Source organism: Ammospiza caudacuta, chromosome 2 (assembly GCF_027887145.1).
Source record: "Ammospiza caudacuta isolate bAmmCau1 chromosome 2, bAmmCau1.pri, whole genome shotgun sequence".
NCBI lineage: Eukaryota > Metazoa > Chordata > Aves > Passeriformes > Passerellidae > Ammospiza > Ammospiza caudacuta.
In genome coordinates, this window is record NC_080594.1 from 38,479,365 (window position 1) to 38,503,733 (window position 24,369).

The 24,369-nt window shown below is 36.7% G+C and overlaps 1 protein-coding gene across 5 annotated transcripts in view; it reads left to right on the forward strand.

Annotated features, from left to right (window-relative positions):
• The window catches only part of LOC131571971 (disks large homolog 2), a 620,230-nt gene that overhangs the window by 360,427 nt on the left and 235,434 nt on the right, over window positions 1-24,369 (forward strand). For 4 of the 5 annotated variants that reach the window (XM_058824787.1, XM_058824783.1, XM_058824784.1 and 1 more), the window contains one exon: window positions 8,866-9,021. The exons of the other annotated variant lie outside the window; for it this stretch is intronic. In XM_058824787.1, the coding sequence (XP_058680770.1) occupies window positions 8,866-9,021 (156 nt within the window). The remainder of the gene's footprint in view (window positions 1-8,865; window positions 9,022-24,369) is intronic. 5 annotated transcript variants of the gene reach the window in all.

The window sequence follows — 24,369 nt, forward strand, 5'->3', positions numbered from 1 at the left end:
TTTTACTTCTTTTTTAGCTTCAGATAATGGTGACATCAAACTTCTGTGCTTCAGCTGATAAAAAATTCACTTTAACATTTAACTCTGGCTAGATATTAAAGATTCATGGATGAAAAAGCTGAGTTATCTGTTTTGCTGTGTAAAGCATGTTTGATTTTTTTTTTATATGCATTTTTGCAAAATAGCATTTTCTGGATGGGGAAGAGGTGCTGAGAATTGGATGGGAGAGAAAACAGAACCATTAAGTTGAAGTCTAAGGGGATGTTTTTTCCCTGCATTGAAAGTAGTAGCTTTCATCAATTATTTCTTTATTTATCTAAACCTGCTAGTTGAATTGTCAATGTTTTATAGAAACACTTTTAAGTTTCTGTTGATGCACAGATTTGACCTTCCAGTATTAAACCATTACAACAAATATTATGGTTTGACTTATAGGAGCACATGTAATTGTGAGCTCACAACAGTCATTCACCATGCCTAACCCAAACTCAGCATATTACCTCTACCCTAAAGAGAATAAACTATATGTAATAGTATGGGAAGACTGATGATGCCTTTTATTTATTCCTCTTCTTAAATAACTTGTAAATTTAGCAGATTAGATGTTCAAGTTAATATTTTCATGCTTAGCTGTTGCCTGAGGCTGGATTTTTATCTAGGGATAGCAAAGGTTTTGTGATTGTTTTTCTTTAAAATTTAGTGTAAAATGCTAAATTAGCTTGTTGCTACAGTCATTTTAATTAACCACCATTATTATTAAATTAAATTGCATTTATTTTTAACCATACCAGTAGGATGATTTAAAGGATAGAGGGAGAATTACATGCCTTAGTTCATGTTCTATTCTATTCTATTCTATTCTACGTTAGAAATTGCTGTGCTTTTATGTTTTAAATACCATAATATTCCATACATATGTTCAGTGTTAAGTTATAGGAGCTGATGAAATAGAATCGAGATAGTATTTCTAATGCGTTTATGAAAAGCTATGCAAAAGTCAAAAAATGCAAGTCTTTGGGGAAAACCCCAGTTCATTTATCCTCCAAAACTTATTTGATATGATTTTTTTTCAGTAGAATTCTTTCAGATTCTCTGCTCACACTGCAGTATATCAAAGCTTCTCACAATTTTGTCATGCTGACTAGATTATTTTTAAAAACCTGCATGACTGAGCACAGCATTAAATGGCCAAAGCTAGTTTCCTCTCTACTTATTTCTATCATCCCTTTCTGACACAAAAACATGGTCAGGAGGGATTCTGTTCTGTGCTCTGAATAGCCAGTTCTGTCACATTTTAATATTGAAGAGACTGGAGGAATGGAGGGATTGTGTTAAGCAAGGGATAAGTGTGCAAATGAGGGAAAACTTGTCACTGGTATGTGAGAATGGAAATCACAAGAAAAGATTGGTATTTAATCAGGTAAGAAGACTTGGATTTGGAAAGGGAATTTAGTACAAGACAGGACATAACAGAAGAAGAGGTGAAGAGGCATAAAGAAGCAGTGGAGAAGGGATTTCAGGCTACTGAAACAGCAAATCCCTCAGAGGGTGATATGTGAGGTTTGGGATAATCAGTAGTTGCACAGGTACACTGGCCGAGGAACAGAGATACAGAGCGTGTAGGAAAAGTTGCTGATAAGATGCATAGGCCATCTCCCTCTAGAAAAGTGGAGAAGCACCCAAGGTTTCTGGGGTGTGCATGATGTGGGTGTGATCCCACCACGCAGTCTCTCACGTTAGTTCATTGTCCGTCTGTCTGTCTGGAGGATGCCAGCCTGCTGCTATGACTGGGTACTCACTGTCTCTCACAAGCTGAGTTCTCATCTCTAATTGTTAAGTTGGTGACATAATGAATCCAATATGGTACCCCAGAATAGAATTTCTTCTTGGTTTGGTCTTTGATCAATCTAAGAAATTACGGTTTTTAACCCCAAAGTTAATTAAAAGAAGACTATTCAAGTTACACATTAAATGTTCAGTTTAAAGAGAAAAAAGAGTTTATTACATAACCTTAAATTGTATCCTTGGTGAAATGCAGTCCTTAGATTAAAGCTTGAAGTTGCTAACTTGCAAATCGACTATTTTACATTTTTGTAATTAATACACAGTTTTAATCTTAAACTAATTGTTAAACTTTACAGATGCATAATTGTCTGCCTGGAGTAAGATTTCATTTTGTTATCCTAATTTATTTTAAGTATAATAAATCTTGACTTCAGAGAATGATTTATGTTAAAGTAAAACTTTAGTCATTATCGAGTCACAGATAATCTCTTATTCCTGAGTTATCCTTGCATATTTAAATAGGCCTGTCAGAGATCCCCAAGTAATGGGATTTGACCATTTCTAATACAATCACTGGCAGCTACTTAGTATTTAACACTTACAGAAAACTAATCAAATTTTGGAGTATGCTTTAGTGCTTGTATGGAGATTTTTGAAATGAGATAGTAGGATTGGTAGTGATAACACACACAGAAATGGTGTTATCCATAGTGCCTAGAGGAAAGGAAAACCTGAAATACATACGAAATATAACATGGACATGGACCCTTCATGCAGCTCTTGCCACTTGAGAAAGACACCTTGGGGTGACTGTGACACCTTGGTCAGTTCTGTGACATTGTCAGCTCAGTACTCAGGAGCAATTAAGAATGAAAATAGGATCTGATAGGAAAGGACAAGAGTGCAAAATATAATGGTTTTCTCTGAATCTTTGGTGCATTCAAGTCTTGGGTCCTACATGGAGGCAACTGAAAAAAAAAGCTCAGAAGAGGGTGAGCAGGGGTGTAGCATGGTTTCCAGGGAAAGATAAATAACAAATAATTCCAGTATAGAAGAAAGGTGTCAGAGAGAGGCAGAACAGAGATCTGCAAAAGTACCCATGGCACAGAGAAGGCAACAGGCAAGGACTAATACCACTTACATAAAACTCAGATACAGGGAGCTTACAATGCATTGTGAATTTAAAGTATGGCAAATAAAAGGTTATTTAAATGTTACCATAGATTATAAATGTGCAACCAAGTAACAGGCTTGGAGTACACCAAGGTAGAGCTTTTTGGGTATGTCATCATCCATCAGTTTGATGGATCTCAGTGCCACAGGGAGTTGTGAAGCCCAAGAATATAAAAATGTTCAAATATGAATGAGAATAATGGCTGATTCAGGGTGGACAGGCCTATTGACTACAGTCTTCTAGGATTTAATTTCTGGTCTGTGTGATCCTCAGTGATTTTTGGCAGCTGAGCAGGTAAGGGCCATTCTTTGCTGGTCCCTGTTTCCTAAACAGTCACTGCAGGGCTCTTAGGCCTTTCGTCTGACAGTCTCCCCATTCCTGTGTGAAACAGCCTTCTTTTTCCATTACTGCAACAGAAAATCATTGCTGATTTTTTTTTTTTTCAAATTAAGCAGTCATTTAATTTCCTAATTCCTTATGGTTAAGAGTAATAAGTGTAGAACTGGGTGTAGAATATTAGAAGTTCTAAATTCTATTTATGCCTTCTTGTAGGCCGTTTCGTTTGAAAACTTGATTAAAATGTTAAAATAGTACTGGTAAGAAGAACAAGGCAACCCTAATCTTCATGACTGTGCTAAAAAAGCACTTGTTTTGCAGTTAAAGAAACCTTCAAGGCATATGAAAACAGCAGTTAATAACTGAAAAGCTGAGAAATTATTAGTTTTAGGGTTTCCAGAAAGAACTAACGTACTGTACTTCAGGTGTTTTCCTCCAGCTCTTCATAGTCCTCCTCTGTCTTTCATTTAGTTGAAATAAACATGTCATATGAGTGATTTGGTCTCATTTAAATTCCCAGGACACGACCTATGAAATAAAATCAACTATAAGTTCTAATTACCCTATTGAACAGTAAGGTATGTGGTTCTTCTAGAAGGTTATATGACTGAGTAGCTCAGTCAAAGGACACATATATAAAAATCACTGGCTATTAGAAATGGAGGATTTTGTTTGTATTAAATTGCCATTGATTTTTGGTTCAATAGTGAAATACTTCTTAAAAAGTTCGTTGTCTACATCCCAGCAACAATATATTAGCAAAACTAATGTGTTAGATGTCTTTAAGGAACTTGGATACAATTAAAAATTGCTGTTCAAAAAACAAAACAAAGAAAAAGTTGTAAACTTTGAGCATTGGGAGATTCATTTTCTCTCATATTGTTTCCTGGCTATAGCTCTGCATGCTTAATATGCTCTGAGAGCTGAGCTGGTTTCTTTCCATATCATAAAAGGTTTTGAAATGTTTTAAAACCTGAAACTATTAACATTTAATGTGCTGTGTGTTGGCATTTGATCCCCACCAAACAGGATTCTGTAAAAAAAGAAAAAAAGTTAATTTTAAATTGAAGACTCTGCATGATGATGAGGGGAGAATGGTTTTAAAAATGCCATTCTTTTATAACTTCTGTTCCACAATTAAGTCAGCCTGGAACAACAAAACAATGATGATCTAATCAAGGAATAATAAGGACTGCAAACAACCAGGAATATTCACTTTACACAATCTGTTATTAAATAAATAATACCAGTGTTAGATCAATTTTCTACCTCCCACTGTTACTGTTGTCTTTTCCACCAATTAGTTCTTCGTTTCTGTAAGAATTGTGCCTCACTGCTGTTATGTCTATTCTGAATGACAATTCCAGCTTTCAGCATTTTTATTTTTTATTTTCTTGCTGGAAGAGTGACTCTCTGCTTTTCATGTTACCCTTTAAAACTTACCTTTGGCATTAAGGGACTTGATTCTCTGTCCTGTGAGTTGAACTCTCTGCTGGGGCATGTTCAAGCCACGCTATGTTCAAGCCACACTATGCTGCTACTTATGTTTACTACTTACATTTTCTGTTGCCTCCCTTTACTATTGTGTGCTTTATTCTCAGACTAATGTAGTTGCTGCTGTCCATCCAGACCTAGTACTTGCTGCTCTTATTTGTCAGAAAGCTTTGTTTTTAGCTCACTGATAAAGACAGAGAACTGTGATGCCTGTTTGTCACTAAATAAGCAGCAGTGTAAAGGCAGAAGAGGAGCAGATCTGACTAAGAAGTTACAGCAGTAGTTAGTTATTTTTCAGAGTAGATCCACATTACATAATTACTCTTTAAAAGAGATATTGCAATTATCAAAGATGTATACAGTAATATTCACACATTTGGCATTTTAAGGGGATATTTTATGCATAGGTATTGACAAAAATGGAAATAATGGATAGAAGAAATTCAATAATATAGTTCTTTGTTCTTCCTCAAAAAAAGTTTCAGAATTTGCTTAGCATTTATTTTTAAATTAAACCTGTGAAGCTATACTTGCTGTATCTGAAAGAGATGCAATTGCACATAAACTGCAGAAAATTAGAACTTAAATAATATATATCTAGCCTTTACACTTTTCTTAGCAAGGATGCTAAGTGGCTTGCTACATGTTTTTAAATTCATTTGAAGAATTAGTGCGTCATAAAGTAAGGCCTCGATGTTTATGTTCAGTTTGGCTCTTAATTATTCTTTTGCAAGAAAAGTTGAGGTGACCTTGGATGTATTTTTTCATAATGGCATATTAAAAACTCTTTCTAAATAGCATTCTCATTATCCCATGCTTTGAGAGAGGACAATCTGTCTCTGTCATAGCACTGGAGAAGATGTGCGAGACAGGATTTATCAGGTGGGCTGATCCCTTTGGAAAGAAGTTCTTTCTTCTTTCTGCGAGGAGAAATATAAATGGCATGAGAAAATGCTGCATTAGAACAATTATTTAATAAAGCTGGGTGGTCTTCATAATCTTTTTTATAATAGGGTATTGTTTTCTTCTAGTAGGTGGCTACTATTGTAGTCAAGTACAAGTTTGCCATAGAGAAGGTGAAGAATGAGGAGGATGTTTGAAGACAGGCTGTTGCAGCAAGTATCTCAAATTACTTTTTGTGATTAATGGCCTACATGGAACTCAGTTTTTATGAGCAGGACACTGCTCTGCCCCATATCATTTTAGTCATTCCTATACTTGATACTTTTTATCTCAACTTTCAAATATTTTTACACTACTTAATTCATATTTGCTGCACCACGTTGGGAGAGAAAATAAGATTATACTTATCCTGGACAGTGGAGGTAATGTACTCCTTTTTTTTTTTCAAATTCTTGCTTTTCTGTGCCAATGAAACATGCAGTCAGAGCCCAACTCTGCAGCTGGTAGTTGTTAGCCTATGAATCTGACTAGGATAGAGGTGTCTGAAGGACAAGTGCAGTCCATGCTCTCAATGACCTTGAAGGGTCAAGGGAAGCAGGTGGCTGTGGTGATCTCAGACCATCTCATAGGCCTTATACAAAGTGCACTCATAACTGGAATTATCTGATATCCTAAATCTTCTTCTAACCAAAGAGTACAAGTGTTAAAAGGATAAGAAGTATAAATTCCTTTTCTTAACCTTAAGACCTCTCTCTGCAGGTCAAATACAGAGGGTATGATGTTAACTAGGTCACAATATCACTTATATAATATCAGTGAGTACAGGACTTTATACTCAGACTTGTTCCAGTTTCCTGTTATCTTACCACCCAGGAAGACTTAATGGAGTGAAAAATGTTTCAAAAATATTTTAAAATACATGAACATTTGCTAAATGTCCTAAAATTTTCTGGCCCTCATAAGACAATTTGTTAGGACTCTGTATTTGTACTTGAAGGACTAATTCAGTGTCAATATCTAGGTAGATGTTGAATGTTTAACTTCATTTTGCTTTTGGAGGCAGCTTGTAACTCTCAATTAACAAAAAATTCCTCATATCTACCCACATCTGCGGCATGATTTGTGTCTCAGCATGAGGTTGGATGGTCACTGACTGATGACTCAGTGTAGTTTAAGCATTCACAATATGTCCAAGGGATAGCAACACTCTGATGTTGTATACAACACAGAGAAGACAATTAACTTGAATATAGGACACTAACAAATTTTTTATGGACTGGTTGGTGTTTTAAGCCATGGAGGAATCTACAGTTTTTATTCATCTTCCTGAACTGGGGCAATATTTCTTCAATTTTCTTAGTAGGTATCATTTATATTTGATATTTGTACTTGTTCTTTCATATATTGCCTAAAAGCAAAAGTAGTTTCTAAGGGAATAAAAGGCAGTAGTGGACAACAGTGAAATAGAATAGTTTTTATCTGCTTTTTTTTATTGAAAGCAACAATTGATTTAGTAAATAAATTATTAAATCCATCCCTCAGAAACAAGTGAAATATACTGATAGAAAAGGATTGCTACTTTAAACATTTTTAAAGGGATTTTACTAAGTGCTTGACACACAATGCTTTATAACTAAATGAGTGACAGCTTTGCTATTTTGCTATTTGGTAATCTTAAATTGCCAGTTTTTTCACTGTAAAGTTTTCCCTGGGAAATTCAGGCACAGAGAGTTCTCAAATCATGTGGCAGATTGCTATGAATAATGTTATTAACATTGAGTAAGACCAGTTTTTAAGTAAAGCAGCTACTCCTTTTCCCCCAAAGGACAAACCCAGAAGCTAACAAAGGAAACTAGATTCTCTGTATCTGCCAGCACATCCACGACTGTAATATATTCTGGTACCTGTGAAAGTCACAGCAAAACCCACACCCATGTGAGGCATAGTGCAGCCAAAAGAACAAAAAAAGTTCATTAACTTCTTGGCCTCCTGATATTTTCAGGCTTCTGAAATAAGATTTCCATCTAGCTAATATTGTATGACAGTGATGAAAGGCAGTGGCATACCCTGGATCTTGCGGCAGAAGCGTGGATATGATAGCAATTGACCCTTGGCACTCTTTAGAGCACAAATGTCAGGAAACAATGAGTCAAGCCTCACAGTGCCAGCGGGCCCCAAGGTGTGTCCTGGGGCCGAGGCAGGGGAGTTCCAAGGTGGGAGATGCTCTGTGGACGTGGTGTGGGTTTGTTTTGCAAACTGCTCGCCGTTGGCCCCCCGCGGATCCCTGGCTGGTTGGCACTAAAGGCTGCATTCCCTTCTCCCCTCTCCCAGACGGCTCCTGCCAGGGCTGTGGTAAGTATCGCCTCCCCCAGGCAGGTGGTTCATGGCATCAGGAGGGAAATTTTAGTTTTAAGCTCTTGCTCTTCGTATCTAACCTCACAGGCTGCTGTTTGCGGCCTGGAGCAGCCCTGCAAGTGCGATTGCAGTAGCCTTGGCAATGAGGTTAACTGTTTCAGATGCAGACTGCATAATCAGATTTTGAAGACTGAATCTGGAAAGAGTGCAAGGAACTCCTGAAATGCAATGAATTGCCTGCCAATGAGATGAATTGCTCACACAGTTTGTGGCCATCAGTGTTATTCTAGGATATGGGTCAATTTAAAAACAGCTCTGCTTGCAAAGTCCCAGCTCACTGGGACCAGGAGTATGTTGTATTAACAAGTAATATGTACTTCATCTATATTACAAATTAATGGGTAAAAAATAGTTCTTTTTCAGGTAACAAACCTATTTTGTCCTATGCTGTACTCAAAATTAAGATCACTGAAAGCTGTGTAGATGTTAGATTTTAAAAAAAGTAGAAATATTATTGGGGAAAATGCCTCACTTTCTCAACTTCAGAGGTAAGATATTCCATTTCAGTGCCACACTTCCCATAGAGCAGTTTTACTGTCCACTTGTATTGTGTATTGTATGCAGCTGCTTGAATGCCACACTAGTGCTACCAAACTCTAACAATTCCTTTAACAGTACACTTTACTTGTTGGAAAAGCCCCACTGAAAAGCTCTTGACAGATTTGCTATGCATGCTTTTAAAATGATTGCTGTGTTTTCTCTATATTCTCAGCAACTAATATGCACCTGACCTTTTACTCTTGTCTCTGTATCACCAGGCCTCCTGAACCTGTTTACAGCACTGTGAACAAACTGTGTGATAAACCACCTTCTCCTAGGCACTATTCCCCTGTCGAGTGTGACAAAAGCTTCCTTCTTTCAGCTCCCTACCCCCACTACCACGTAGGCCTGCTCCCTGACTCTGAGATCACCAGGTACTGCATGCGCTTCTTCCTCACCTCCTTTGTTAAAGTGCATGAACATCACTGGATTTATCTCATAGTTTGCATCTTCACCACAGATCTTTTTCTACAGCTTGTGCTTATTTTTAACCATGCTTTCATATCTGCACCACTGGGAGATACATGCTACCGTGGTATATAATTTTGGTCATCCAAAATCCAGTGATGAGCAGAGGCAATGTTTTGATCCATTGGAATGGTGCTCTAAAATAGGTTACATAATATGTACCACATTTTGCAACTGAATTCAGTGTTTGTTTCTCTTTGAGTATGGAAAGTGACCAAGACTTCACTGAAAGCTGTAGTAATTTGTTTTGATTCAGTCACTTTATTCCTTTGTTGTGCATGCTTAGTTCACTGAGCATCTCTGGGTTTATAGGACAGCTGTCTAAGCCATTCAGAAGAAATAGAGCAAAAATTAATCACCTCCCTCACCAAATCATGGTTAAGAATGCATTTTAAATTCAGCATTCCCTAGACTAGCTGTGCTCTGAGAGGACGGTTAGGAAAGCATAAAATTATGAACATTTCCATGACTGAAATAATGGAAGATCTTTCTGTAAAACATTGTCAGTGAATGCCTCCTAATAAATATTTAATGAAAGAAAGCAGACTATGCAAAACCTTACACTAGTATAACCCAGCTATTTCTCTATAGACTACAAGGATAGTAATAAACCACTTGCAAACAATATTTGGGAGATAGAGGAAGAGTTAGGCACAAGTTTTCTATAGTGCTTCCTTTGCTAGGAAAAATTCTATCATCTTTTTTATTCTAGAACAAAAGAAAAATAATTATGTTTGGAGCTTTGATCATAGACATTTTCAACAGAAACCATTTTTCAAAGCAAAGAATAATGTGGGAAGAGCAGAAGTGTGTAAGTGCAAAGTAAAATGGTAAATTAATGTAAGATACACTAAGAGGAAAGAAGCCCTGGGGATTAGGAAGACAGCTGTGAAAGGCATTGCAATACTATGAAATGGAAAGCTCCATTAAAAAAGCAAGAAGACAAATACTAGCAAAGAATGTTACAGATGTGGCAAAACCATGCAGAAGATGTCAGTTTATTACAATGAAAACAGTGTAGTTTCTAGAATTTGTAAAGAGATGCTTAATCAAAGTGGTCCAAGTGATTAGTCAAGCTGTTCAGCCCAGTGGAATTTGGAGTGAAACTAGTTTGAGTGATTATTACAGTGTTTTATAAAGGTGTAAATATGTGCACAAGGGTGCCAGGCACTAATAGGGTTACTCAAAATATTTTAATTTCTCTGCTAGTGTTGCCTTAAATTTCATATGTGGGCAAAAACCTTCTGAGGTTTTAGAATGAGAAGATGGAAGAGTTCATTATAGAAAGACTCTTTCAATGTCCCCTTAGAAAGAAAGGTTCCAACTTGAACTAGAAGGTTGAGTGATTGGGTTCTAGTGGATGTTGGGGCCATGGAGTTGAGTGCCTTGCTAACCACAGAGAGAGGTGGTTCATTGCTGAATGGTTGATCTCTCCAGACATGACTGCTATGGAGAGAGGTTGGAGGAAAAGATTATGTTAAAGCTGCTTTCTGCAACCACATACTTAGAAGTCAATAATCAGTAGAGCTCTGGAAGGCTCATAAAACTAGGCCATTTTGGCACCTGAATGTATAATTCTGTACATTCTTTTGCTTTATGATTGATTGATTGATTGATTGAATACTTGGTCATCAGATATTTGATAGCCTGACATCAGGACTTGGAAAGCTGCGTATTATTCTACTGAGTGCGAGTTAACAATTCTCTTTAAGAATGAGGTTTCATTTATCTTCATTCTACTTTGATATAATTTTGAGCTCTAGTCCTTGTATATTTAATGAGTTTGTTTAAATCAACAGTCCAACAAATACTGCAAAAAGAACATAAAATATGAGAAAAGACACAACTCATGGTTAAATGGTCTGTGTTATGCTCTGCTACATGCTGTTGCAGAGGCAACTGATTACTATAATTTGCAGTTCCTTCACACTGTGAAATAACATTCAGATGGAAAATATGACAGTTTTCCATGTTCTCAATACTGTCATCTTTTCCACAGAACTCTGAATAGTTGAGTGTGGAGGAAGGCATTTGAAATAATATTTCAGCAAATGCCTTTGGTAAGGAAAGTGACAGCTTTACAGTGGATCATGATTCAATTTCCAAATGGACTCAGTATTCACAGTTGAAAAACAGATTTTAGAAAAGTACTGATCTCATTTTTGCCCTAATACAAGTGGCTGTTCTTCCAAGAGTATTTAATGTACAGAGCCCTAAATTTCCCAAAGGCAATGTGGTTCAGGAATGTATTGTGTGGAAAATTTTGAAGAATTAATCCAGTAAAAGACCCTGTTTTAGATCCACAGCTGTGATACCACCATCTCTGTGGGAAGTTACACTAAAAAATAATCTTCAAGATACTGACCAAGTATTTTGAAAGGTCCCCGTCTACTCACCTAAATTCCTCAAAGCTCTTTTCCTTCTCATTAAACACTTCAATGAGCTCCAGTAAAAATAAGAATGTACCTTGCTTTCTTCATGCAGACTTCCTAGAAAGAGTTCTGCATCAGCATTGGTGAGCCTCAAGTTTGGGGAGGAAATGGCAGGGATTATTTACTTAGTAATTACAGTTATTGTTGTATCTCAGCGCTCCAATATTGGGAATCTGCTGTTGATCTGCAGGAAATTCAGTTTGACAAATGACTCTTCCAGAGGAAGAGGAACATGATGCCATATTCTCCCAACTGAAATGCTTGTAAGCCAGCCAACGCCTTTCAAATTGCTGCTCCAGATAATTTGTCAGCTGCTCCTCAGATGATTGTTTTGTCAAGGCTCATTAACTTAATAGGCAGAGAATTCATAGGGCAAAGCTTTATTTGTCTATAATAAATTCAGGTTTATAACCCTGGCATTTATGGTGACCTGTAAATTCCTGGGAGATTTGGAGGTCTAGAACAATGTACTTCCATTTTAGGATAAGTGTAATTAGTTTTTTGATTGAGATATCAGTTCATGTGAATTGATACTAAGAGAGCTATGTCAGTATGCAACAGCTGAAAATCTGTACCATTGAAGGCAGGAGTAGAGAAAGAATTTTGGAGTAGTGAGTTTTCCTTTGAGAGCGCCATGTGGGAATGGATGTGGAGTACTCATGTTCTGGCCCCTGTCATTATTGACTATTATGTCTACAAATAGAAGATTATTGGCAGTGAAAGGAAGTCAGAGCTCATAGATGTAACTTCTTTCTACAAAAATGAGATTTTATTTCAACACTGTGTGGAAGAAAGTGTTCCCAGGCTTTGCACTGAGAACTTCATTGCATTCCCCTCTACAAAGACACACTTGAAAAATGCTTTGTTTTTTCCAGAATTCACTTTCTTGTTTTCACTGAAATCTTTCTGACCCTCTAGTTGCCAGTATACTTTTTGGTAAAGGGCTGCCCTGAAATTTTTGGCTTTTTTTTACTTTCTGTTTTTACTCTAGAGGTGTTTGCTTTTTTAATAAGTCTCTCATATGGCGATATGATTGGTTTTTTGTTGGCTTTTTTTTTTTTTTTTGAGTACAGGTAGGGAAGGACCTAATGGTTGGGCTTCATTTCAGGTATTTGATGAATCAGATTAATGACAGCATTTTTTAGAATGACCTCTACTTTCTTTGAGATAGTAGGGAGAGAAGATAACATTGGCATGAGGCTCTAGGGCAGAGTCTTGAAGAAAAGTGTGTGCCTTTGCATCAGTATGCAAGAGTAACTGAGCATTGTGGAACTCTTAAGAGCCACAGGAATAGAAGTGTGCTGAAATGGATGCAGGCATATGGGTCAGGAGACTGCAATGTCCAAAACCTTGATGTGTGGTGCTGCTTCCAGCGTGTGGCACGGAAGGGTCACCACACTCCTGTGGTCTCTGCAGCCAGCCTGGTGCATGTCTGCCCTAAGCACTGCTGCCTGTGCTCCCCCCACGTAGTTTTAGGGATCCCTCCACAGGCCGTGAAGGCCACTGAGGAGGTGCTGATCACTGTTCACAGACCCTGGGAAGAAGTTAAGGTAGCTGCACTCAAAGGTGTGAATAGTGAGTCTCTCTGGTGCGCACTATCTCATTATTAATATCTGCACAGCTTTTTCCTTCCCAGTAACCTGCTGGGAGCGAGCTTATTGTCAGAGTGATGCACATAACTGCACCTGTGTGTGGCTGCCTTCCAGGGAGGCTCTTGTCATCTTTATTGAAATTCACACTGTACAGGAGTACTCATTGTCCCCTGTTCAATCCCACGTGTTTAATATGGGAATTATATCTCCCAAAACACATCTTGCCATATTTTGTGGTTCTGAAATGCCTGGCAACCTGAGAATGGAGCCTATCAAACAACCAGGAAAATAGCAATGATACTATGAAATTGAGTCTTTACTTTGGCCCACATAAACACAACCACCTTTCTTGAATTTTAAAAAATAACTTCTACTGTTTAGTTCTCTTTGTTTGCCTGGCTTTTTGTTCGTTTGTTTGATGGGGTTTTTTTGGTAGCAATTTCAAGTACTAATTACAAAATGGAAAAATAGTCTGCTTAGGTCAAATGCACATAAATACTCAAATATTTAAAACAAGAATCAGAGCAGATTTGTGCTTCTTATTTTAACACCTTCAGATCAACTTCTGGACTAATCTGCATTTTACACAATCGAGCCACAGACAGCAAGCTTATATATAATGAAGTACTACTATTAAAAAACAATGCTTAAAGACAGTGGAGGGGAATAAGTACACAATTTTCTGTTGATTTTTGAACATAAAAATAGGCAAAGCAAGGTTCAGCTGATTCAGTGTCAATGAAAACAAACTAACCTTATAGTCACAAAAAAACCCCATCTTTTGAAAATATAAGATACCTAATTAAAATCATTCTTAGTGAAGTAGCTCCCTAGAATCATAGGGTGGCATTTAAAAAAGTGAATACTGTGGGTTTTAGTTTTGAAAAATTAGTTTAAAGGCATACTTACACACAAATTTAGGCATGCAGAGGCACAGAGCACATACCAACCCCTAAGCAATTTGAGATTAAACTGGTCATAATTAGGGTTGGCTTGGATGCTGATTTTCATACTGATGGGAATTGAAGCAACTTGTTTTTGATTTCAGTGAGAATCAGCTGTGTAAGGGCTATAGCCTTCACTCTTTGAACAACATCTTTAGCAATTCAAGCACTTCTTTAGCTCCTAGACCTCTCTGAAAATAAGCCTGGAGACCTTGACTCACTGCAGGAGCACACATCACAGTGGGTGGCAGGATGCAGCCCAGATGAATACAACTACCTGCACATTATGCTTGACAGGGTTGGGCTGCTTCTGAAAACACCTTCAGATCTGCAGTATTTTATAGTTATAAGAGAAAATACAATCAGCATAAACTGTGCTGATTAACTGTCTGCAACTTAAATGCAGTGTTCAACGTAGATGGTCCCTGCTTGTGAATCAGCCTCCTGAGGCCTTTAAATTATTTAAGGATCTTTTGGAAATTATAGAAGTTAATTGTGGATTTTCTTTATCACTTTCAATTAACAAATTAGAAAGTCTTAACGGGAACAGTTTCCTATAATTTCTGTTTAATCCTGGCTGAAGTGTTCTCTTCAAGTAAATGATCCAGTCATATAACTGTTAGGGTTAATGAAAGAAAAATGATGCTGCCTTTCAATCTCAGCTTTCATGCTATTTTGTGTCAGTGAATCTCTGACCCTAATAAGCAGAAGCATTCCTATAAACTCATTTAAGTGCTTTCATTTTTTTCATGAGGAGTCTTCTATTTTGGACGCTATTTATTAAAATTGCTAGGAAGATGCAATTTTCAAAAACTCAGGGAGATGCTTGCAGGAGAAACTTAACCTGTGAAGGCATAAAACCTCTACAGTTCAAGTGTTTAATTACGTAAAGTTGCAGAAGCCTTTCAGGTTTAGATGCAGTGCTTCAGGTTAGAGCTGCTGGGCTTTATTTGCAGTTGTGCTGCTGACTGATTTTCTTCAGTTGAGCAAGTCACTTAATTCTATTTGCTTTGCTTTGTCAGTGAAATAATCCTCTCAGTTATATTAAGAATAATAACTGCTATTGTTAAACATAGCAGTTTAACATAAACATAAACAAACAGACTAGAACAAAAATTTTAAAAGAGAAAAATTAAGGTATTTGTTCTGCTCTGTCATTTGGGAAATGTTTCGTATTTTTTTAATATGGTTTGATTTTCAGAGATAATGTGCTTTCTTGTGCTACAGATCTCCTTTTGTTCACAGTCTGCACCCATGAAAATTAAACTGTATATTCTTAGCTCATAAAATGGACAGAAATATTAATTCGGTTCAGTTAAGTAGCAGTACTTTCTTTACTATGTCTTTACAAAAGAAAAAAAGACAGTTCTCAGTAAGAGAGCATCTTTAAATCACTAGTATTAAAATTTTCCTGCTGTTTTGATTACAAGCAGAGCTACAAAGAAACATCTGTGAACAAAGGAAAGATGTCTCCTTCCTTTCCATGCCTGTCAGCAGGTTCTGAGCCTCAGTATCTAAGTCACAGAAAATGCTCCCGAAGTATCAAAAGTGTGGTATCTATGTGATTTTTCTGGATAAATGGTGAAGACTGAAACCAGGAGACTAGACAAGTGTCAGGCTATATTTGATGGTTTTATGCCTAAGGATTTTGGCCAGGGCATTCAGTCCCCAGGCATGGGGAGATTGTGGTGGAGTGTGACCCTCCAAATTGAGGTTGTGCCTGATGTCTCAGCCTCAGAGGCTGCCATTCACCACTAAGGCTGGCTACAGCACTTGCTGCCTAAACACAAGGCACGAGAATAATCCCATGAAAACCCAGCCAGTTCCTAATCCAGTTTACTCAACTTTCTTGTTTGAAATGGTCATTTCTGTGAGATATGTTATTGTTTTCAATGTACGTAAACAGCCTCTCAAACATCTCATTCTGCTCTCTGAAAATCACCTTGAAACAGTCCTTCCAAATTGACAGAGTACTAAAACTCCAAATACAATGTTCAAATTCTTCTGAGTGTGGGGAGAAATTCAAACCCATATATTGGTTCCCTTTCTGGTTCAAATATATTCAGAATAAATGACAAAAATTTATCAGAAAGTGTCACTCTGCTAAGGAGTGTTGCAGTAACAAGCTTCTGGAGCCATTCACTATTTCAAACTTTGTCCACAGTGACAATTATTACCTGACAACTGTCTAAAGGCCGCTGTGAGAAATAGGTTTGGAGATTTCAGTTTCATTCCTGTGGACAAGTTTCCACATCATAAAAATCATCACTCCATCTGTCACAGTAATTGCTTGAGTCTTGGCTCATCAGAAAAACCGAGAATAAATTTAACCTGGAGAACAAATTACTTTTTTACCCCATGAGAGAGTTCTTTGAGCTTAGAAATTAAATATTACTGTGGAGGCAGGGTAGATAAAGCTATGCTATATCTCCCTGTGCTGTGCCTGTTGGGAGAAGAATAGTTTCTAGGGTTGTAACTGCACAGAAAAGAGCAGGAAACCTTTCTGCTCAGAGCAAAGAGCTGGAAACTGAGAAATTTGCCTGTGCAGGTTGTATGACCTTGGAAAATGAAAACTTTTTCAATTTTGTCCAATTGTGAAATGGGTGGCAAGTGTCTACAGATACCCCCAGTAGCCCTTGGGGTTAAAAGATATTTCCAGCAGGTGGAGATATGCAATAATTTCTGCACGGCATAGAAAAAGAGTGATCATTAGTATTGAACAGAGTGAAAGAAGGCATGGTGGAAACTGAGGGGGACCTCTCATTATAGCAGTGTAGTTTGTCAGGGAAATGTGAGAGAATTATAACAGTAATAATGATCCTTCCCTCAGCCCTGCACTAGTCTTGGTTTGCACTGCAGTTATCCCAGTGGAATAGTGTAGTGCTGCCTCAGGTACCCAGATTGTTTTGTATTTACTTACCACCATTTATTTTTGTTGGAATCAGCTCTATATGTAGATATTTTCAAATATGTCCAGTTCCTTTCATTTTGTCAAGTCAAATAAGGTCTGACTTTACCCCAGGATATATCTGTAAAAATGTTTGTGCAGAAATCAGGAGGAAGCAGTCTCTGAGTCTGTGCTAGGCCAATGATACTGCAGGCCTATTGGAAGACAATGTTGTGGAAGGCTTTTGCAAAATTGAATGAGTTGTTTAAATTGGAACCTCCTCTCTTGTAGCTGGTGATTTCACTTTATATCTTCAGTCCAAAAAGTATAAAATGCTAATTAATGGAATAGCCTGAAACAGGAAAATACTGACTTCAAGAAAACCCCAGATGTGATGGGATCCACATCCTGAGTCTATGCTAAAATTTCTACATTATTTTGTTTTCCTTTTATGTTTTTTCCCCAGTGTCACATCATATAAATACTTTTATGTGTCTATAAAAATAATGATTATTTCCCATTATAAAGGGAAAATTGATTTTAGTAACCAAAGGTTGAAACACGGAGGTCATGTTTTCTGCCATTTCTTCATTTCTAAAAGGCCATGCAACCATTGTTAAGAGAAATGTGATGAAATCTATTGTTTATTTCTCATATTACTGCTGAGATAGTTACTGATCAGTACTCTTTACATTTCCTGTTTCAAAAAAGCATTTGTTACTCTTTGAAAATATTGATTATATAACTGGAACCATCTACAGAGACTTCAGAGTGATACAAGTAACGAAAGTCATAATACTCAGAACTTTAAGGTCTTAAAATTTTGTTTAAATTTTAGCTGGACTGAAAGTCTCAACATAACTTTGGGGAGTTGTTGTAAGTTGTTCTCTGATTCAGTCTGGCAATACAAATGCTACAAAGGAGTTTATCAAAATGGGGAAAACAGCAGAGAAGAAAACAAGAAATTGTGGAAATATAAACTCCCCTTTACCTATATAGTACATTTATGTACATGTGCTCCAGTTAGGAAGTTGTTTTTAAATGCCATCTGAATAAATATCATCCTTATTTTAGGTTAAACTTGCATTCTGTTATGGAGAGGATTGCTGAACTTCTTTTCTTATTGATTTAAATCCATTTTGATGGAAATAAATCTACATGTGTTAGAGAACTGACTGTCATAAAATAAAAGATGACCTTTCAGATAATCTCACGAGTTAAAATCCGAATGACTTCTAGTAAGACACAGATTTGGAAGTACCTAAATTACATTTTTAAAGTGAAATTTGAACCAGTGCAATACAGGCCGAAGATCTATAGGCAAGAATCTCCATTTAAATTCCATGGTTTGCCATGCTCTTGCTTTGCGAACCATGACAATTTTGCTCAGTATCTCAGTTTGGTTATTGAATTTTCTTTCTCTTCACCTTTCAAACAGAAAGGAGCCTGAGCATATACTTGCTGGAGCCCTTAACCACACCCCTGTAACTTCCTAATTAAAGCTATTTCACTCCAGTTCATTCATCTCAGTATTTTCTCACTTTCCTGTTTGGTGTGACAAACAGTAACTCAGTCCTTTTTAAAGAATATTTTAAGACTGTCACAGTGGGTTTTGGGTGGTTAGAGGTGCTATGCTTTTGACCATCAAAATTATCTTGTGATTACTTGAAAATTATTTGGTGGTTTTTGGGTTTTTTTTTTGGGGGGGGGGGGGTTATTTTTAAAAACTTTGCTGTCTTCTAATGATATAACCTAAAGTGAGATCTAAATATGACTTCAAATCTTAAAAATTACTGTTGTAGATTCCATTTCAGCTCAGAATATGCATTCAGAGTTCAAAGGATAATTTGTTATCCCAGCACAGTAGGATTGTGCCTATTTTCAGTCAGTTTCTCTTCCAACTCCAGAGCTTCTTAGACAAATTCACACCATAATTTTTTCATGTTAGTTCAAAATTCTGAAAGTGTGTGTGTGTGTAGGAAATGACAAAGTCGTGCTATGCAGAAGGACAGAAATGTTTAAAGAACATTGGTTCATTACTGGGGCTGTTCAGATACCTACTGTGCAGCTCTGAGGTTATAAAACTCACCTACCACTACTGTCTCCATATTTGCATCCAAAATTTTGCCCAAATGTAGTTTTAAGAAACCAACACAAGAAATGAAAGCTATTCTGAATTTATTGATTTTTAATGTCTCCAAAAGAGGGGGTCCTTTTCTTACTGCTGACTGTGGAGGACCTTGAGACCTGAACCAAAATTTGAAAATACTGAAACCTTGTTCTGAAACTGAAAAAGAGAAGAAGGGAGATTCAGAGTTAACATTTTTGACAGTGTAAGTTATACATTTACTGTACTTCAACATAGTTTCTTAAGAGTATTAATTTGAGAAGTAATAAGGGGTGGGCAGGGGGCAGGCAACAGAGGAAACGGGTAGGAGAGAGATGGATGCTTATTTGTTACACACAAGTCTAAGGGAAGTGCAAAATCCCAAGCTTGAGTTTTGGTAGGAAACACTGAAAAGGCCAGGAAAGAAACTGCCCTTGATGAAACATATGCACACATGCAGAGATATTCAGTGCATATGGTTTATCAAGGACAGTTTACTTTTTCACAATTTGCAACAGTAGGACACATTGACATAGGAGTTCACCATAAGCCAGAGTGATTATAAGCTGCTGTATCACTATGAAGTCATTGGGAAGAGGTTTTCTTTTTGTTCTGCCAAGAAAAAAAAAAAGAAAAAAAATGTGCATTAGGTATGCAGAAAGAGTTACAAGCTCTAAACATCCTTGAATTTTGTAAAGGTCTACTTATGCAACTGGCCTTTCTGGGTTGAACCTAAATTTAGCCAAGTTGTCATTGTAAATTTGTATGTAGAATTTGCTAATGTTTTAGGATTTAAAAGAATTAATTCTTTAAAAGGTGTTTATTTCATTTTTAAAGAGCAGCACCAGAAGGAACTACTTTATCTGATTTTTTAAATAATGCTTATAGTGTATAAAAGTACTACTGTTACTGCAGAAAAGGCAAGGTCAGTGAAAGTGACAAGATATTAAAATACATTTTTTAGCTGACAAAGGGAAGAGGAACTTTTAGTTTGACTTTCAAAATTAAAATTTCAATATTGTTAAGGAAATACAGGAGGAGAAACTTTACAGTCCCCAGGGAGATGCCAGGACAATGTCTTTTTCCAGAGTATTTCCATACTCCATGCAGAAAATGCATCATTTCACAGACAATTGGAGTTGTTTGATTTATCTTTTGAGGATCTTCATAATTCTTGCTTTCATTATGTTGAAATCACTACACTTATGAAGTGAGAAGAAGGGAAAAGAGTACAACTCCAGTAGCTGGGTTCTAAATAGCAATGACTGTATCTGCAATCAGGCAGTGAAGCCATCATAGTGTAGAATGAAGGCACGCTGGGATGTGCACCTGAGCTGCACTGAAGCCCACATGGGTGGGGTACACTGCAGGGAAGCCAAATACCTCTTGCTACTGCTCCCTGGCAGTACAGTGCCCTGTGCAGCCCAGTGCAGCACAAGGTCCCCAGCTGGTTCCAGCCCAGGAGGGTTAGCTGATGGAGCAGAGTAACCTGCTGCCAATGAATGCCCACACTGATTAAGGGCTGACTTGGGCATAGTCAGCAACGTGTAGGCAGCTCAGCTACTGATCTGATGAAGGCTGCGTAAACTATAATCAGAGCCCTGAGCCTATTCGAGGTACAGTGACTAAGAGTTGCAGGTAGGAGGACTTGTGTAGTATCTGTGGTAAGAGCAGGGCTGCGTTGGAAGCAGATGTCATACAGGTTTGGTTAGGATACAAACTCACCTAATGCTGTCAATGCACCATGCAGAGGAGAATTCAATTTTGACATTTCAGATTCAGCACTATGAGTGAAGGTTGTTCATTTTTCCAATCAAACCTTTACAATAATTTCATTTATTATCCTTCAGTCAAAGTGTATAAGAATTCTTGTGTTACGAAGATGTCTGAAGTAGGGGATGAATTCATGAGTGTCTTTTAAATCATAGGTGCCGCCTAGACTACTGAGACTCAAATGAAACTTCTCCTGGTTGGTATGTCCACAGGATTTAGAAAGGGAAATATGGAAAGAGAGGAACTTTACTCATGATGGAAATTTGAGTCCACTTTTCCTAATGGATTTTGCCTGGTTTCCCAGATATTTCTTGTAATCATCACTCAACAATTAGCATTTACGTTGGTATGCCATGGATTACAAGAACAGGTCTTTCAGCTAGGGTACTCACATTTTTCTTTGGAACAAAATACCAAAGATTCAAACCTTTCTGACAATGATAACAATACAGGAATCATGTTCAACTGATTATTTTTCCTTACTTTTCCTTTTTTTTTTCCTTGTACAATACCTTAGTGATTTGAATTAATTGGAAGACTAGAGTTTTATGTTTTGACAAAAGTGGGATTAGGCAGAAGGTGTCTGCAAAGGAAGATCATTACAATACCAAAACCAATTTATATCTCAGCAAACACAGGAGAATTAAATGACTGTGTTAGAGTTAAACCAGGAATAACATGGCAGCACAATTCTGTAAGCAGTTTTCATGTCGGTTGAGTGCCACACCACATGACATCATTTTTTGTAGCATCACAACAGCTATTTCTCAAAAAATCTTCATTTGTTTAAATATACTACTGTGTATCCTTCTTAAATAATAGCATCACATGGCAAATGATTGGAATGGTAAAATCAAGCAGCATGGACTGTTGTTTATCAGTAAACTTTAAACACAATGCTGCAATATAAAGTTGTTGTTCTAAGTAATCACTACTATAATAAGAAGGGGGATTTTTATAAAACTAAATATGCTCTTCACTAAAATAGAATATGCTGTGATATTTTCACACTGGGTTTCTTTAATTTCTTTCATGTTTAAATTTTCCAGTTCTACTATGCTTGCATTACCACTTTAAAATAAAAGAAATCATTTTAATTAGTTTCAATTTACAGAAATGCAACATTGATGCAGCTCGGAAAATGATAAGATTTCTTCAGCTTGCACACAGCTTTAATTTTGTCCACCTTAATATTATTCCAATCACTGTGAAATTCTGGATATGTCATGTATCTTTGTTTTCTTAGAGACAAGGAGATGACAAATGGGGAAACTAACAGCTTTACTAAGGTCCTAACAGAAATCTCTGTGAGGCTAGGAATTTTCAGATTCACTTGCCAAAAGGAACAACAAACAGAGAATACAAATCAAGAGTACCATGTACAACGTTAAATTTTAGTAGTGTACGTATGAATGTAAATCAGTGTAATTATCTTTTTGAAAAACTGACAGATCTTCATTTGAGTTATAAAATCAATCAGTGCAAAAAGGTGAAAGCTACCATTTGACTTGGGAATGTTGATTCATAGACTGATTAACCAATATCTAGGAATTTGGTAGCATTGTAAAGACCATTTATATTGCTAACAAGAAAAGCAAAATTAATTAAAAGAGGTCCTTATACATTTATGTAAAATTACATTAGGATTTCATCATTTCAGGCTTAGACCAGTCTTTGCATAGAGACTAAGATGACGTGTGATGTGAGAAAAATTACATTGCACTTTCTTTTGTAAAATGATGACAGTTTTACCTCTGATCTCAACTGGAGATGTGCATATTGTAACATTTACAAGAAACAGGTCTGGATTGCCATCAGTGAAATACATAAATTGAAATAATTACTCTTTTCCAGAATTAATTGACACATTCTGCTTCCACATGTATAGTTGGGCCTGATGGGAAGCAATCTCTGGTTTGTATATAAAAGGATTCTGCAGTTACATTGTTATGATAGGTTTAATAATAAAATACAAGTTTAGATGCTTCAAAGATGTAGAATGTATCTAGGCCTGTCTTTGACCCAGAAGAACAAAACTTAACTTAGGTACAGAAATTTTCATGTTTGTATCCAGAGGTCATGAGTAACAGAACGTTCACTGGGTTTCTTGGTGTGCATTTACCAAAATGTATTTGGAGAATTCCACTGGATAAAAAATACGATTATTTGAACAGGCATTTTCTATAATAGTAGAATTCCCTGGTATGTTGGAAGAGAGGTGTAACTTGAAATAAAGTAGTGTTATCAAAGAAAATGTAGAACCTATTGCCATGGAATTTCTGGCCAATTTTGTGAATCCAAGATTTCAAAATATGGATGACTATCCAGTGCATGGGCTTATCCTCCATAAAAATTTTTATATCATCTAAATAGTCCATATTTCATATGGGAAATGTTCATTGATTTCAGGTACTCATAGGTTTACAGCAGAACTGCTTTCTCTTCAAAAATAACACTTGGAGAGCTGAAGCAAAATGCTGCAATGATAACGTAGTTGATGTGCATAGGATAAATATAGATACAAGATGCTCATATTCCAAAATAGCTTCATCATGGCTATTTCTTTTTACAGTGTTAAAAAACAATGGAATTCTGATTTAGTGCTAGTTAAGGTTAGATTACTTGTTGGTATAAATCCAACTGTGACCATTTGCATTGATTGATTCGTGTTTCCTTGTGCATCCCTGTCTGTTACTCAGATGTTTTCTCTTAACCAGCAGTATTTCAAATCTCAGTGGAGCCAGTGCAACTGGTTCTGGCCAAAACGTGCAAACCTAAGTAGAATAGTACATGCAGAGGGAAATAATTAGTTGGTAGCAGCAAAGACTTACTTCTAGATGAAACTCTGTTTAAGAAATGAAACATGAACATAGAAGAAACATGGCAGTGTCTTTATACTAAAGTAACCTTGAAATAACCCAAGAGCCCTAGGTTTGCTGGCTCACTGATGAGAAGATTGTATTATAACGAATGATCCCTAACCTATAAGAAATACTTGTAAAGTTTAGCAAAGGGAACTTATGCTTTTGTTCAGGACTTGGACTGTTTTATCTTAGTGATGTTAAATTAGTCACCAGAAGGATCGCAAATTGACTGTGTATCAGCTCAGTCACGTATATGTGCCTGCTAATTTTGGAAACCTCTTAAAACCATTTTCCAATGTTTTACTCAAATGATTTATCTATTAAGTTTTTAGCTAAACAATTCACCCTATTGACTACCACAGGTGTAGAGTCAAATTCTTCATAAATTCCTTTCACAATTCTCTCCTAATTAGCTAAATATCTCTTCGAAGATTGAATTTAATAACCATCTTTAAATAAATGGCAGTTTATATGTCAGTTTATGAATATATGGATTGACATAATGGAACATATAAATAAATAATATAGCATCATTCATCTAATCCAGTCTAGGGCCTATAATCAAAGCCAGGCAAAGTTAATTATAATGTGGTTAGGTAATATTACAGTCATCTTCTCTGGGAGATGCTTATGCCTCATGCTTCTGCTGGGACTA